This window comes from Micropterus dolomieu, linkage group LG17, assembly GCF_021292245.1.
Source record: "Micropterus dolomieu isolate WLL.071019.BEF.003 ecotype Adirondacks linkage group LG17, ASM2129224v1, whole genome shotgun sequence".
NCBI lineage: Eukaryota > Metazoa > Chordata > Actinopteri > Centrarchiformes > Centrarchidae > Micropterus > Micropterus dolomieu.
In genome coordinates this window covers 18933456-18950787 of record NC_060166.1, presented here as the reverse complement: position 1 = coordinate 18950787, position 17332 = coordinate 18933456, and the positions used below count along the sequence as shown (strand labels likewise).

Sequence of the window (17332 nt, the reverse complement as noted above, 5' to 3'; positions counted from 1 at the left end):
AGTTGAAGACTGGAAAAATGTTGCCTGGTCTGATGAGTCTCGATTTCTGTTGAGACATTCAGATGGTAGAGTCAGAATTTGGCGTAAACAGAATGAGAACATGGATCCATCATGCCTTGTTACCACTGTGCAGGCTGGTGGTGGTGGTGTAATGGTGTGGGGGATGTTTTCTTGGCACACTTTAGGCCCCTTAGTGCCAATTGGGCATCGTTTAAATGCCACGGCCTACCTGAGCTTTGTTTCTGACCATGTCCATCCCTTTATGGCCACCATGTACCCATCCTCTGATGGCTACTTCCAGCAGGATAATGCACCATGTCACAAAGCTCAAATCATTTCAAATTGGTTTCTTGAACATGACAATGAGTTCACTGTACTAAAATGGCCCCCACAGTCACCAGATCTCAACCCAATAGAGCATCTTTGGGATGTGGTGGAATGGGAGCTTCGTGACCTGGATGTGCATCCCACAAATCTCCATCAACTGCAAGATGCTATCCTATCAATATGGGCCAACATTTCTAAAGAATACTTTCAGCACCTTGTTGAATCAATGCCACGTAGAATTAAGGCAGTTCTGAAGGCGAAAGGGGGTCAAACACAGTATTAGTATGGTATTCCTAATAATCCTTTAGGTGAGTGTAGATAGATAAAATGATTGCTTGTGGCAGCTTGTTGGTAATGCTTGAGTATAACAGACCTGTAATATGAGTTTAAGTTATGGTCTAAGAACGTTTAATTTATTATCCATCTTCAGAAAGTCTTAAATAATAATTGTGACTATCACCAAAAATTTGTGCCTTGGTCCTCTTGTCGCTAGAAGTGAGAGTAAAAGTGTCCAATTTTTCCATTGACTCCCATAGTAAAATTGGATAGGAAAAAGTCTCTGAAAATACTCCCACAGTATCTGTACTCTAACTTATAGATAGGAGGGTGATGATTACATTTTTCCTTGAATAAAAAAAGACTTAACAACACAGCACTCACAGAAGTCATGTACGTGTCCCATACTGTGTCTGAGTATTCTGATGGAGTCCACCGTACACCTAAATTCTCATTAAGTCACATTCAAAGGTATTGATTGTCTTGTGTAATCAGAGTGCAGAGCAGCCTTCATAGATTCACTCAAAGGTGTTTAGATAACGTGAGTTCGGCATTTTAGATGAATATCTGCCCCAGTGATTGATTTGTTGTGTTGTTGTTAATTTTTTTGCAGGACAATCACAACTGCTGTCACCACTGCCACTGCCCACTGCACTCGACTCTCACCTGTCTAACTTCACCAACATTACTTCTCCAATGCTGACATCCCCACCCAGAACACCTACAGTGAGAAATTGTTTTGTGAAGATTCTTTTGTGTATTGCAATGTGTCTTGACAGGATAACTGTAGCTTGGTTGAATGTTCAGCTAATTTTCTGGATTTTTGATTAGTTGTTACTTGTTATTTATTCTGATGATTTTTATGGAGAATGTCATGTTTAGCATGTGGGCAAGATGGTTGATGACCCATATGTTTTACTAGTTGGATGGAAAAACATCCGTTTCAGTATTTTCTTGTCTTCAACCTGGCTTTTCTAGTCTCTATGGCTAGTTATAGGGAAATATTTTCACAACAGATCTCTTTATATATGTGTGTGTTATTATGACTGTTTTGTTCTACTTGTGCAATAAACGATCTGCTTTTTGTGCAGTTAAGTCTTCAAATGTCCTTTTTCTTATTTTACATCAACAGCCATAAATAGCCATATTTTATTGGTTATACAGTAGTATTGGAAAAAAACAGTAAATACAGTAATATTTTCATAGCAGTATATTACTGTACTTTATTATACAGTATGCCAAAAAAGTAACGGTATAATACTGTACTTGAAACTAACAGTACATATACTGTACTTTATTTGACAGTATGCTCAACACTACTGTTGTTGGTTTTACAGTAATTTTACCGTAGAATGAAATACAGCAACTACTGGATAATTGTTGCCAGTAAGTTACTGTTAATTCAACAATAAACATCTTACAGTGTATGACCTTAAATGTAGTTGCTATTTTCGAGTTTTTGATTATATCACTTGATCTTTATCAGCAAACGAATGAAGCTCCAGAACAGCAGCTAAAAGGACCTTTGGGATTAGATTGTATTTCAATTATAGCTTCTAACTTTGTGGCAACATCTTGGGGAAGCCCTTATAATATTACAATGCCCACATGCCTGAACCGCCTGGTTTCGGACATTTGGAATTTGTAATATTGAAAAAGGAAAGGGTTTTCCAAGTTTGGTTGGACTTGACTGACCTGCACAGAGCACTGGCCATAAACCTCATCCTACATCTTTGGGAGGAAGTGGAACGTCGACCGCAGGTCAGATATTATCGCCCAACATCAGTGCTGAATATTGCAGGCTGAGTGGAAACAAATCCCTGCAGCCAGGTTTCTAAATCTGAAGAGTGGAGGCTCTGATAGCAGCATATTAATACCTATGATTTTTAAATAAAATGTTCAACAATCACATTTGGGTGTAATCTTTTTGCCATGTTGTGTACATAAAATCCAAAATATTGAGATAAAAAAGCAGTATCAGATCATCATGAAAGTCCTCGGATTTAATCTTGTTGTTAAACTTGTTTGGTTTAAACATGTAGCCATAACATTTAAGGCTTTTTGACTGATATATGCAAAGTTCACTGGGTTTTTAGAGCTTCTTCACTGGTATTGCCAGGCTAGCCCCCTTCCACCAGAGAGCAGACTCAGACATGTCGCAGCTCTGCTCTACATATTTATTGTTTCAGATGTGTGATGCTCCTTCCTACTTTTGTTTAACAGGATCTGTTCAAACCCCATATGGACAAAATATCTACAGAGTATTATCAAACAGGAAAGGTAGGTAAAAGATATTGTTTTTGTGGAAATATTTTAAATAGAATTGTAGTAACTGGACTTAAAATAAAAAAAATGTTTGTGATCTTTTAGTGGGCTTTATTTGTGAACAGGATGAACTGGGTCTTTTTTTCATTGCCAAAGCAGTGGTCCAGACATTTCTGGATTTGTTTCTTTCTCAATGTGGAAATACTTCCCTTGCCTGAGAAAAAATGCTCAATAAATAGCATAAGAGGTGGTTGTTGTACTGTGTTATGCTTGAATTTAATCATCACCCCAAGTCATTGTCATTTGCTCATCATCATGCAAAAGTATCATGTAAAAGTAATAAAATCCAGCATTAGCTTAGGAGAACTAATGTACCCAAACAACACAGATCAACCTCCCCTGCTGGTTTAAATAAGTTTTCTGTCCAGATAACAGTGTGTTAAGGACAAGGCAGAGCTGTGTCCTCCCCACATTCCTGAGGGCAGAGAGCCTCCTCCCCGCTTCACGCTCCAGTTCACCTCATGAAAGAGCCATCCTCCAGCCCACACAGCTGTTCACAGAACCAGGGGGGTCAAGCACGACAAGGGCCTGCGTGTTTATAGTGAGGGAAAATATATGTCCGACTATCAATAGCGATATACACTTACCAGTCATTTTATGGGGGATATTTTCTTGGCACACTTTGGGCCCCTTAGTACCAAATGAGCATTGTTTAAAGGCAACAGTGTGAAGTGAACCAAGTTTAATGAAGTGACTCATTCCATACCATTACATCCCCTTCTTTAACAAATAAAAGAAATGACAACATGACAGTCAAAGAATTGAGTCAAAGGGCCAGTGACAATTAAAAAGATTTATTTACAAGGTAATCCGATTGATCTAGGTTCTTCTGCAAAATATGGTGATGATTGGACAGAGGGGTTGTGCCAAATAAAATGGAGGCAAAAGATACAGCCAATCCAGACCTTACTGAGCTGCCACTAGAAACCAGAATATAAACAAAAAGGCTCTACTATCTCATCTAAAAAGAACTTAGCAAAACTTCCAACGGTGGCACCAACCTCTAAACTGGACAGAGTATGGTGTGTGAGTGAAAAATGCATAGGATACCTTCATCCAACCTCCTTCTACAAATTTACAAAGTCCACTCATAAACAAAGCAGTAACTGCATCCACATCAGCACATGAAAGACCACAAACTTATCAGGAAGTCTTCTTTTATTGCGGGCCTGGCATGTAAATTGGTTAACTTCTGAATGGCTGGACCAATGAGCTGCACGACCGGACTGCACAAGTGCAAGCCAATCACTTCATTAGCACCTGAAGAGAACGCAAGAGCAAACACAAGGTGGGGAGACAGAAAGCAGCAAGAAACAAACTAGGCCTGTTTGGCATGTAACATACTAACATGGCTTCTTCTGCCAGATTCATGTGAAACACTGTTTATTGTCTGTTGATTAGTTGAGAAGCTTTGATGACTTCCATTAGGTAGACTGAAGCTGCAGAAAATTAGTAAAGATGAAGCATGAAAGCAGATATGTATGGAAGCCTAGTTCTGCTAGTAAAGGGGGAAAAAGGAAAAGAGGAAAAGTTATATGTGATAGAAATAAATATTCATCATGAGTCAGAATTATGAGATAGTGGATCAGGATACTATAGGATAGGTACTTCTGTTGTATCATGTCTAACTTTTAATGCATTTTTTCCTTGGTAGAAATCGGCTTCCATAGATGCATGAGTCTAATTTGATCCTTTTGTGTGTGTGTGTATGTATGTATGTATGTATGTGTATGTGTGTGTATATGTATGTATATATATAATATATATATATATATATATATATATATATATATATATATATATATATATATATATATGAAAACTTCTGCTGCAAGTGAAATGTGATTTCCTATCTACATGATTTTTACATCCAACTATTTCAGTACCAAGTTAACCGGTTCACGTGAATAGACAATACACATTATATACAGATGGGTCAAAAAGTATTTGAGTCTGCTCATGGGCCCACCTACTATTAAATGACTACAATCATTTTTGATTCTAGCATTCAACTGCAAGACACATTTTCCACATGAGCTGTGAAGATCTATCTGCTGATCCCATGTCACTCTGTAGAGAGTCATGCTTAACTCTTGACTCCTTTCTGCACTAAATTTAACGCCAACTTAATCATGCTTTTGCACAAACAAGCTGTCCTCATGGATGCCTGGCCTTCTTAGGCTGAGTAATAGTGAGTCAGCGCTGAAACAACCAAGGTACACAGTGCACAGTCATCTGTCTACTGGCCAAACATACCATTAATGACTAGCTCCCTCTTTGTATTCACACACACTCACCCCCACCCCACCCCCTGTCTCTCTCTCTTTCTCTCTCTCTCTCTCTCTGTGTCACTCTGTCTCGCTCTGCTATGCCCCCACCATGCACTACTTAAACAAATTGCTCTCTATCTCTGCAAGCGTGCTCTGCAGAGTCAGCTGCGTGTCTGTGTGTGGAAGCCTCTGGGACATACTGCTTTAACATGAGAAAGGAGAGCAGGTTGATTCGGTGGATCTGGTGGATTGTGGTTGTGGCAGCTTTGTTTTTTCTGGGCTTCGTCATAGGTAAGATAATACAACTGACACTGAACAGAAATCCAAAAGTGAAATAGACTGTAGTACCAACAATGAAAATAATGGTAGACATGACAAGTGTATTTGTAAGTGAAGGCAGTAGCTGAAATACCTTCACAACACAAGGAGTACAATCACTGTTTTTTTTTAGAATTACTCATAAACGATCAAATCTACACAGTGCTGTTTAAGTTGATTCTTGCGTGTGCCTTGTGGTGTGTATGAGTTTGTCACTACTCTGACACCTTTCATGTCTGTCTGCTCACAGCAGGTTAACACATGCTGTCCATAACCACAACTCCATTCAAAATATAATTTCCAACATAATGGGAAGATTTTTTTAAGTTCTAACATAACTGTGCAACGGCTGACATATTTTACTTGTTTCCCCCTGCTCTGTCCGTATTATTGTAATTTATTCTTGGAAGGGGTACATTAAATCACGTCACAAAGCCATACAGGTTTGCTTTCCTTCTTGAGAGAACTAACACTGTTGTTGAACTGAGTGTCTTTATTGTGTCTGTGTGCTGTAGGCTGGTTTGCAAAGCCCTCACATGCAAACAATGTGAACAGCAGTGCTTCCAGCAAGTATTTGAAGGAGTTTCTGGATGAAATGCAGCCGGACCAGATCAGAGAGCATCTCAGGTAAAAAATTCTACTAACACGCTAAACTTGCCCTGTCTATTAGTACAAGTAATCCAACTACACTACAGTGGTCTTCTTTCCAAAAAAAACCCAGATGTCTTGGAAAGGAAGAATGTTTAAGAAGAATGTCAACCACTTTTGTCCAGACTAAAATCTTGGATGCTAGCCATGAAATTTGGTATGGACTTTCCCACACAGGCCCACAAGGATATAAAGACTGAATGTCTCCTATATTTTCATGTAACAACCCCAAAACATTTCAGCAACAGTAACTAAATTCTTGACAGGATGCCTCAAAAACAAACCCTCATTGACCAAACCCTGCAGACTCGCCAGTCATTACAAAAGCATGCCTTGCAGCCAAACATTGTTCAAACCCACATAGTGTGCATATATAGACATACTGTAAACATCATAGCTTCAATGAAGAACTGGAATTAGCTGAACCACAAAACATGATGCTGTCAGATAGCCTGGAATAAGACGATAACATTAACACTGTTTAAGAGGAAATAAAAGAAGAAAACTGAGTGTCAAGGGGTTAACTGCACTTGCTGTTAGACTAAATGTTATAAACACTGTAAAAGTTAGCATGTTATCATGCTACGCTAAATGTCAGCATTTCTCATTAAAGTAACACATTTTGCTGAATGGACAGAAAACTGTAATGTGCGTTACAGCCTCACAGGGCTCACTCATGTGACTGTAGACTTCTAGGCCTTTTTCACAAAACACATTTTGACATAATAAATTAAAGTTAGAATAGTCTGGTATTCTAGTGTAGTGCATGCTGTCTCTCTGTCAAGGCTTACTGGGAAACCAGAATAGAACAGAGCCATGGGTAATGTTATTTCTGTGTGCTTTTCCTCCTGGATCATGCTGAGCTTCAGTGGAAAGAGACTTTATTGATGAAACTTTGCATGCAAGTACTAGGTTTTATATTTATTTTAAACAAACTCCTTTCCAAAACTACTTTCCAAAGCTCTTCTGGACATTCACACTTTGTGCATTCTGGCCACAGGTCAGCATTATTATTCTGTAAGTAACTGTTGATGTCCTCTACACAGGAAATTTACACGACTCCCCCACCTGGCTGGGACAGAGCAGAACCTGAGATATGCAGAACAGATCAAGAAAGAGTGGCTGGAGTTTGGACTGGACTCAGTGGAGATGGTGCCCTATGACGTCCTGTTGTCCTACCCCAACAAATCACAACCAAATTACATCTCAATAGTTGATCGGTTTGGCAATGAGGTACAGTATAGACACACAGAAAAAAAAAAGACACTAGATATTGTTCATGAAACTTAGACCCACAACATCCAGTCAAATGCACACATAATGACATAAGATGAATACATAAAAAAATGTTTTCCAACATGTAATTTCAACCTTTCAACCTGTCTTGTAAAAAAAACTCTGTACTTGTTTCTGGTGCAATATAGCATTATGATGGCAGTCATACCCTGTGGAGAACCAGTTTATTACATGTTAAATTATTTAAAATGAACTGTTGCATGTTGTTGCAAATGGTAATGTGTTCACAACTTGTTTTTACCACTTTAAGCCCCACCCTCCTGGTGATCAAAATGTCAAAGGGATTGTGATTTTCTCACGCATATGAACAATAACACTAATCCACTGCAAACCCCTAACCATTTCTCATTTCTGTTTGGGGAGAAAACAAAGCTGCAGCGTGCAGGTGGAGATCACGCGTACATTAAAAACACAGCCATATACTGCTCCAGGCCACCCTGCTGTTAGTCTTCCCCACACAACTGCAAGACAGTTCATTCCAAGTCCAAGGTCCTTTTATAGCCTTGTTGTGAGAAAAACCTCTTTATGTGTCTTATGGGTTAAGATTATGATACAACACAGAAAAAAAACAAAAAAACAAACCATGGTTTACTGCGCGGCCATATTAGGGCATGATGCTAAAATGAAATTACTAACTTCAATACAATCACGGTTTACATTTCAGCTAATTCAGTAATAAATTTCAGCTGCTTCATTTTAGCAGCCATTCACTGAGCAGCACTCAGATCCCGAGGTGATGGCCTGACACGCAGGATAATCTGGTCAAACTACACACAAAGTAGATACTGAAAGTCTCTTTTCCAGCTGCCAGCAGAACAGGATCAACTGGAATCTGCATATCTGTCGTTTTGGTATAGAGGACCAATAATGGGATCATTTCTGAGCATTGGAAGCATTTAGATCCTTAACTTAAGCAAAATTACAAATACCACATTGTAAAAATACTCTATTACAAGTAAAAGTCCTTCATTTAAAACATTAGTCACTTACTTAAGTCAACATACGCAACCATAATCACTTAAAGCACTTAATGCACTTAAAGTATAAGATAAAAGTACTGTACTGTGACTGTAGCAGTATTTTACTGTGGCAGTTGGTTGATGCGGAGCTAATCTTTAACTAGTTTATATAAGGCTGCAACTAATGATTATTTTCATTATGGATTATTCTGCTGACTGTGTTGTTGATTGATTGATTGGTTTGTAAAACTTCAGAAGATAGTAACAATCACCCAGAGCCCACAGTGATACCTTCGTATTGCTTGTTTTGTCTAACTACTGGACACACTAGAAACATACAAACTAAAATGATTAGTATAATTACAAGGGTAAGTAGTAAATGCTCACATCTGACAAGCTGGAACCATGAAATGTGTGGCATTTTAGCATGAAAAATTAATTAAATTATTGAAAAAGTAATTTCTCAACTAATATTCTACCAATGGACTAATTGATATTTCCATTTCTAATTTTATATGCTGTTGGATAGTTCAGTCTATGACAAAACATCATGTTTCATCAACTCTTTATGTGTTTTGCATGTAAAATTTGTAACTATAGCAGTCAGATAAATGAGTGATAAGTACAATATTTCTTTTTAAAATGTTGGAGAGATGTATGAAGTAACATGAAATATTAAATACTGAAGTGAAGTACAAAGACTTTAAATTTGTACTCAGGTATAGTTATATTCCACCTCTGCTTTTTTCCCAGAGTTGACATTTCAAAGCATTTACTTTAGAGAATAAATGGCTTTCTCATCAATATTTCATTTAACTTTGTTTCACCTCATCTCATCTTTCTTTCACAGGTTTTTAACACTTCCTTAGCTGAGCCAGTTCCAGAGGGTTATGAAGATGTTTCTAACATTGTGCCTCCATACAGTGCCTTCTCTGCAAAAGGACAACCTGAGGTACACAAATGCACACACGCAAACAACCTTATCGTACTGACAAGAACAATAATATCTTCTCACTGCAGTAGTAAAAATAGTTAACATGGACTATTACCCATTCCCATCCTCACATGTCTGATAAAACACATGAAAAGGCACCTAAGATGTCTCTTGTTTCTTTCTCTCCAGGGGGATTTGGTGTATGTGAATTATGGTCGTACGGAAGACTTTTTTCAGCTTGAGAGAGAGATGGGCATCAACGTAACAGGGAAGATTGTCATTGTCAGATATGGGAAAATATTCAGAGGTAATAAGGTAGGAAAAACTCTTGGTCACAACTCCACATGAAAATCCCTGATGAAGGATTTCTGTCAGTCACTGTGTGCTGCAATTAAAATGTACTGAAAGCTTACATCTTAAAAGCAGCTGAAGTGGATTGCTTGCTTTAAAACAACCTTGGTTCAGATGGTTAAAGTGCTGGTGAACCTTGATCTTCTCCAGCTCATGTAGGAATTTTCAATTCTGATCTGTAGTAGTGGTGCGCAATTAATTCATCACACTGTAGCATTTCAAAATATTTTCTCACCTATCTTTTAGTATTCAACACATTTCATCAATGTCAAATCCGTCATCACTGTTTTGTGGTCGACACAGACTAGTTGGGCAGCAATAAATACACTTTTGCACACCATCCAAATGACAAATGCTCTCATGCTCTCTGTTGCTCCACCAGGTGAAGAATGCCATGTTAGTCGGTGCAAAGGGGATCATTATGTTCTCAGACCCAGCAGATTACTGGGCTGCCGGAGTCCAGGTAGAGTATACTGCCTCATTTTAACTAGAGTATTGTTTTGTTAAGATTTGGATTATGAAATTGTGTGTTTGTGTGTGTAACAGTGGTAGAGACTGGATATGTTTTGGACAGTACTGACACTATGATTGCCCTTAAAACTGTAAATTTTATCAATGGCAGAATACAATCTGAGTATTCAAATCAAGCATTTTAACTGTGTGTGTGTGTGTGTGTGTGTGTGTGTGTGTGCGCGCCAGCCCTACCCTGATGGCTGGAATCTACCTGGTGGAGGAGCTCAAAGAGGAAATGTTCTCAACCTGAATGGAGCAGGAGACCCACTCACACCAGGGTACCCTGCTAAAGGTGTGTATCTCTTTGTCTTCATACTTGCTTTAGAGCCTGTATGTCATGTGTTAGTTTATCTAACATAGTCTTGTCTTACAGAATATACCTACAGATTCAGCCTTGATGCTGGAGTGGGACTCCCCAAGATTCCTGTGCATCCAATTGGCTTCCAAGATGCAGTTCACCTGCTGAGGTCAGAAAATTTCTTTTTTATCTTTTCCTCTCTTCTCTTTTCCACACTTTCCACAGTGTTTTTTTTTTCCAAAAGAAAAATGCAGTCATTCAGTGCAGAACTATTTTATAAAGTCTAACGCCTCACTAGGGTCAGCATGCTAACAAGCACACAATGATGCTAAAATGCTGACAATTAGTGGTCACCTTATTTTAGCATGTTAGCACAAAGTACCACTGAGGCTAATGGGAATTTGTTTTGGTATGTGGCTAAAAAGCAGTATTGGACATGTTTTAAAAACTGACCTAATGGTGACGCCAAATGAAAAGTCAGGGGACTAGCAAAGTTACTACAATTCACCCTGTGGGAGACATGAAAGTATTTAGTCAAATTTCATGGCAATCCATCTAAAAGTTGTTAAGATACACCATTCTGGACCAAAGTGGTGGGCCAACCTGCAGACTGATATTGCCATCCCTGGAGTTACACCACTAGCATGGCTAAAAACTACTTCATTTGAAAATTTTGAATTTAGGGCAAGACACTAGCATTTTTAATGGGGTCCCTAAATAAAATTGGCAACTGATTTGTAGTATTTACAGAATATGTGAATTATTTACCATTCAACAGGAAAATGGGAGGACAGATTCCACCCAACAACTGGAAAGGAGCTCTGGATGTCTCCTACAGGATTGGTCCAGGCTTTACGGATGACTTCAAGAGCCAGTAAGTGCTTACATCAAGCTCTTTCCATGACCAGTGTCATAGTGATCACTTGTGTCCACTTCACCTTGTGATAATGTGATTCTCCCATCCACTTACTTTTTTACAGTAAAACTGTATTCTCTCCAGTTGATGGTCTCTGCGGCTTCATTGCTGTCTTCACTCTAGCATTTGAATTGTTTCTCCCCTTTTACTCTTGCTCAGCTTTAATGACCCAGTGGCATGTAGCCAACTAAAGTACAATGGAGGCCCTTGTAACTGAATTTTAATGTGCAAAACACTAAAGGACTTCTTATCTCTATTCCCTTCCCTCCTGATCTCTCTTCTTTTGTTTGTCTATCTGTGTCTGCAAGGGTGTCACTTTGTGTTGAAAAGTGGCAGGGACATAAGGGCTCAGATTAGGGGCGTGATTATGCATGAGAATAAGACGGGAATATTTTTAACATTATTTTCAAGATGACTTTCTGGAGACATTTTCTGCTCCTGAATTGCTTTTGAGAATAACATCAACTTGCTCTTATTTGCATTTAAAGTAAGATCCAGTTGTAGAAACATATTCTGAACTTTGTTAAAAGCGTCTTGTAATGTAGAGACTATGCAAGGCTATAGATAACCATATCATCAGCATAAAAATGGTAATTGGTGTCCACAAGATCCTGGCCAACATTGTTCACATAGATAGTAAATAAAAGTGGCCCCAAAACAGAGCCTCCTTTAGCTTTAAGTTACTTTTTTTGGACAATGCACATTTGTTTCTTCTATATTTAAATTGCATTGCATGTTTTCTTATTGTGCAAATAAACCTATCTCAAAGGGTTTTCATTTGTTCGTTAACATTTCGGGGTGCAAGCTATTTTTCAGAACATTTTAAAAAATGCTTTCAAAAAGTGATGGAGACAAAATCAGCCACCTCAAAATGTGGTGGGGACATGTCCCCAGCATTCCCGGTGTAAATGACACCTATGTGTCTCTGTCTTTGCATGGGATAAACACAATGAACATACTGCTATGTATGCAATCACAAATAGAAAAACACAATTCTTTTGTGAATTTTATAACCGTTTTCTGCTTTTTATTCCCAAATTCTGCTCTCATTAGTCATTTACTGTTAAACCTAACTTATTGATCTGTTTCTCCCCTCTCTCTTTGTTTGTGTGTGTATCTCTGTCTCCCCTGTGTGTATCACCCCTTCCTTTAATCTGTCTGTCTCAGGAAAGTGCGGATGAACATCTACACTAACAACCAGGTAACCAGGATCTACAACGTCATTGGCAGAATTAGAGGAGCTCTGGAGCCAGGTACAGCAACCCAACCTGCTCTAATCCTTCTTTAAATCCTTCTTTTCAATGCTGCAGCTTAAATCAAGGAATACATTGTATTAGTCCTGTAAGTAAGTGCCTGTTTTTGGTATAAACGTTTTGTGAAAGAATTAGCCACATGGTGGCATTTCTATGAGAAGACATTTTAACTAACTGTATAAAATTGGGAAAAATACATTTTCATTATTTGTCTCTCTTTGTCTGATTCCTCCGTCAACATGCATTGTTGGCTCTGTGTGTTTGTGTATGTGTGTGTTTAGACAGGTATGTGATTCTGGGAGGACATCGGGATGCCTGGGTGTTTGGAGGAATTGATCCCATGTCTGGTGTTGCAGTCGTCCACGAAACAGTCAGGAGCGCTGGCAGGCTGCTCAGTAAAGGTACGTCTTAGCGAGTGTGTCAGTACTCTGTGTGTGTGTGTGTGTGTGTGTGTGTGTGTGTGTGTGTGTGTGTGTATATGTGTGTGTGTGTGTGTGTGTGTGTGTGTTTGTCCTCAGAAAGGGTGGTTCCCAAAATGTATGTTCTGATCTGGTGTCCTTACAATACCACGCAAAGACAAGGAGGTGTGTTTGTGTGTGTGTGCAGGTTGGAGGCCTAGGAGAACTATAATATTTGCCAGCTGGGATGCAGAGGAGTTTGGACTGCTGGGATCCACAGAATGGGCAGAGGTATTCATACACCAACCCATACGTGCTTACACACTTGCACAAGCACGCGAAGACACACGCACACAAACACACACACACACACACAGACATACACTGATCACACATTACCCTTCTCAACAGGATAATGCTAAGCTGCTGCAGGAGAGAGCTGTGGCCTACATCAATGCAGACTCTGCCATTGAGGGTGAGTGTGTTTGTTTTTACAGCTCAATATTCTCAATGCATTAAAGACGAGTGTTGAGGCTGAATTGGTTTTGATATGGCTTGTGTTTGTGGCTATCTATTTGAATTCCAGGCATGTACACATTGAGGGTTGACTGCACTCCGTCTTTACACACTTTGGTTTACGACCTCACTAAGCAGGTGAGCAGGTTAATGCACACAAAAGGAATGGTACATCTAAAATACATTTCAGTAAATTAGTTTTATCTTTCATGTTAATTGTTATGTTGTATTCATATTTCCTCCCTGTCTTTCTCTCTGTCTTGTTTGCATGTAGATAGCCAGTCCAGAAGAGGAAGAGGTAGGAGTTTCTCTGTACGAGAGTTGGCATAAGAGGGATAACTGGACGAATGACCGTGATGCACCAAGGTACAAAACCTCACAATCTGATGCTTCTTTGGGTCAGAGCCAGGGTGTACACAAACTAACAACAAAACCTGAACAACAACAATAAAACACACACAAGAGTGAGGAAAAACAAAGCTTCAGCAGCCACAATAGCAATGCTGCAATCAGAAGTTAGTAGAGGAAAGAACAAGATGCACGTCACAGGTGAAGATTATTAATTCTCCAATATAAATTTTGCAGTTTGGACACACAATGTGAAGATGTGTAACTATTGAAAGGCCTCAACTCTACCATCACCTGTCTCTGTGTGGCCGTGTGTTGGGTTTAAAACAAATTTCAAATGTAAAGTGTCAGTCTTAGCTAATCAATTAAACCATATAGAATTAATTAAACAAATCTCAAACAAATCAGTCTGTCCTTCACTCTTGTGTAGGATAAGTAAACTCGGGTCAGGCAGTGATTTTGAAGCCTATTTTATCCGTCTGGGAATTGCTGCAGGCAGAGCCAGATACACCAAGAACAAGGTGAGACATGTTGCATAAACATAACTAATTTTATTAATATTAAGATATATTGCTATAAGGTTACTGTGTGCCTTCAAGGACTCCAGTGTCCTCTGTGTGTTTGTGTGCATTCAGAAAACAGAGCGGTACAGCAGTTATCCAGTCTATCACAGTGTGTATGAAACCTTTGAGATAGTGCAGAAGTTTTACGACCCCTCCTTCAAGAGACTTCGGGCGGTGGCCCAGGTGAGAGGCGGACTCATCTTCCAATTGGCCGATTCCCAGGTCCTTCCTCTTGATGTCAATGAGTATGCAGACTCACTGAGGAAGTACGCACAGAGCATCGCACAGTTGGCACAGAAGCACCCAGAGGAGATGAAGATGTTTGATGTGTCGTTTGGTGAGTTGACTTTGGTCCCTGTGTGTTCAGACTACAATAACTTAAATAGTAAGTTAAAGTATTTATTTGCATTTAATTTTTTTCCTCTACATTTTCAGATTCCTTGTTTTCTGCTGTCGAGAACATGACCTTTGCATCCAGGGACTTCCATGAGCGCCTGCAGGCTCTCAACAGAGCAGAGTAAGAGAATGTTTAACAGTTTATACAGTTAGATCCAAACAAATGCTTAAAGAGGTGGTATTGTGCTTTTTGGGTTTTTCCTCCCCTTTATTGAGTTATATACCTTTTTGTGCAGGTAATAGGTTTGCAAAGTGAAAAAGCCCAAAGGGAGTTCCCATCTCCCACAGAAAACTCTGCTCTGAACTGCCTGAAAACAGCTCATTTGTAGTCCAGCCGTTTCCCTTTCATCCCTGTGATGTCACAGGGATGAAAGCTAAATGCGCCTCATAACGCTCGCCAAGCAGCTACTCCGACACGCCCTCAAAAACACCGGTGGAAAAACACTGAGCTGCAGCACAAACTTCTCTCCCTTCCAAACACTAGCTACCCTCCAGGCAGTCAATGGACTGTGATGTAGAGACAGAACTCCGTTAAAACTTTATGGATGAAAGATAAATTTGTTACAGATTAATAACTCACCACTCTGAAACTCTTGCTCCAGCTGTACATGTTTCGGAGCTGGTCGGCAACATGTACAGCTGAAATGAAGCTTCACATTGGCCCGCCCTTTACTGCTTCTGATTGGCTAGTAGTCCTTAACTGCGCATGTGCAGCTCCCAACATAGATCATTTAGAGACAAGATGTATCACTCCATAGCTAAAACGAAGTGTTCAACACACAGGGTGAAAAGAGGAGCTGCAGCAATGTGCAGTATGACAAAAAATATGGTGTTTTTTTGAAAATTAAACCATGTAAACCTGTTCTGGTACAACCACTAAATAGGATTTTGAACCTGAAAATGAGCATAATACCACCTCTTTAAATATATTGGTGTGTATGCTGTAGTTTCTATATGCTTTGAAACATACACAAAGGTGCACCAAAACAACAGCTCTGCCATAAATTCTTCATTCACAAAGTTGATTATAAAATGTGTAAATTAAATGATGTGTATTACTGATGTCTTAATTAAAGGTGGTGTTGTACTGGACAACATTGTATTGAGTAGTGTTTCTAATTTATTTTCTGTCCTCCCAGTTCATTAAGGGAGCCAGAATATTAGAAACACATATCAGTATAATGCAGTCCATTATTTTATTTTATCTATTTATTGGTTTATTTAACAGATACAGTGCACATTAATAAACATCGCTGTAAATGCGCTGGAGTTAGCCAAGAGGTCATTTTTCATCTGTAGTCCCTGGACAGATGTTACACAGCTATCCTTAAAAAGAATATAAGATTAAAATTTTAAAGTACAACACCACCACAAGTTATGACCTCAGTGCTAAAGCATAATTGAATATAAGTGTCCAAAAACCTCAACATTATAGACATCATAAAAGTAGACTTTATTACAGAATAAAGTGGCCCCTGAGTGTGTGTTGAGTGTAGTCAAGTGTGTCTGAAAGGCAACTGGATGTCCAATGGCTGTGTGTGTGTGTGTGTGTGTGTGTGTGTGTGTCTCAGTCCTCTGCAGGTACGTGTCATGAATGATCAGCTCATGTATCTGGAGAGAGCCTTCATAGACCCCCTGGGCTTACCTGGCAGACCCTTCTACAGGTTACTCACACACACTCACACACGTAACACAGTTTCCATTTGGTTTACAGTGGGTACGGAAAGTATTCAGACCCCTTTAAATTTTTCACTCTTTGTTTCATTGCAGCCATTTTCCAAAAATCAAAAAAGTTCATTTTATTTCTCAGTAATGTACACTCATGACCATGTGATATTTCAGTTTGTCTTTTTTAATAAATTTGCAAAAATTTCTACATTTCTGTTTTTTTCTGTCAAGATGGGGTGCTAAGTATTCAGACCCTTTGCCGTGACACTCATATTTAACTCAGGTGCTGTCTATTTCTTCTGATCATCCTTGAGATGGTTCTACACCTTCATTTGAGTCCAGCTGTGTTTGATTATACTGATTGGACTTGATTAGGAAAGCCACACACCTGTCTATATAAGACCTTACAGCTCACAGTGCATGTCAGAGCAAATGAGAATCATGAGGTCAAAGGAACTGCCTGAAGAGCTCAGAGACAGAATTGTGGCAAGGCACAGATCTGGCCAAGGTTACAAAAAAATTTCTGCTGCACTTAAGGTTCCTAAGAGCACAGTGGCCTCCATAATCCTCAAATGGAAGACGTTTGGGACGACCAGAACCCTTCCTAGAGCTGGCCGTCCGGCCAAACTGAGCTATCGGGGGAGAAGAGCCTTGGTGAGAGAGGTAAAGAAGAACCCAAAGGTCACTGTGGCTGAGCTCCAGAGATGCAGTCGGGAGATGGGAGAAAGTTGTAGTAAGTCAACCATCACTGCAGCAATC

At 39.3% G+C, this 17332-nt stretch overlaps 1 protein-coding gene and 1 long non-coding RNA gene across 4 annotated transcripts in view; both read left to right on the top strand.

Moving 5' to 3' along the window:
- LOC123986673 overlaps positions 1-1670 on the top strand; it is a 3302-nt gene extending 1632 nt beyond the window's left edge. Inside the window, exon 3 of the long non-coding RNA XR_006828937.1 lies at positions 1217-1670. This is a non-coding gene — a long non-coding RNA (uncharacterized LOC123986673). The remainder of the gene's footprint in view (positions 1-1216) is intronic.
- Positions 1671-4156: 2486 nt separating this feature from the next.
- Positions 4157-17332, top strand: part of naalad2 (N-acetylated alpha-linked acidic dipeptidase 2) — a 20481-nt gene continuing 7305 nt past the window's right edge. Inside the window, exons 1-20 of one of the 3 annotated variants that reach the window (XM_046074656.1) lie at positions 4157-4216; positions 5346-5489; positions 6032-6143; positions 7211-7397; positions 9270-9371; positions 9543-9668; positions 10087-10167; positions 10404-10509; positions 10591-10684; positions 11294-11389; positions 12599-12684; positions 12966-13085; positions 13291-13373; positions 13494-13557; positions 13669-13736; positions 13873-13964; positions 14377-14467; positions 14546-14846; positions 14945-15026; positions 16477-16569. In XM_046074656.1, the coding sequence (XP_045930612.1) occupies positions 5408-5489; positions 6032-6143; positions 7211-7397; positions 9270-9371; positions 9543-9668; positions 10087-10167; positions 10404-10509; positions 10591-10684; positions 11294-11389; positions 12599-12684; positions 12966-13085; positions 13291-13373; positions 13494-13557; positions 13669-13736; positions 13873-13964; positions 14377-14467; positions 14546-14846; positions 14945-15026; positions 16477-16569 (2066 nt within the window). In that variant the 5' untranslated portion in view covers positions 4157-4216; positions 5346-5407. The remainder of the gene's footprint in view (positions 4217-5345; positions 5490-6031; positions 6144-7210; positions 7398-9269; positions 9372-9542; positions 9669-10086; positions 10168-10403; positions 10510-10590; positions 10685-11293; positions 11390-12598; positions 12685-12965; positions 13086-13290; positions 13374-13493; positions 13558-13668; positions 13737-13872; positions 13965-14376; positions 14468-14545; positions 14847-14944; positions 15027-16476; positions 16570-17332) is intronic. The other 2 variants (XM_046074658.1, XM_046074657.1) reach the window with 2 other exon arrangements.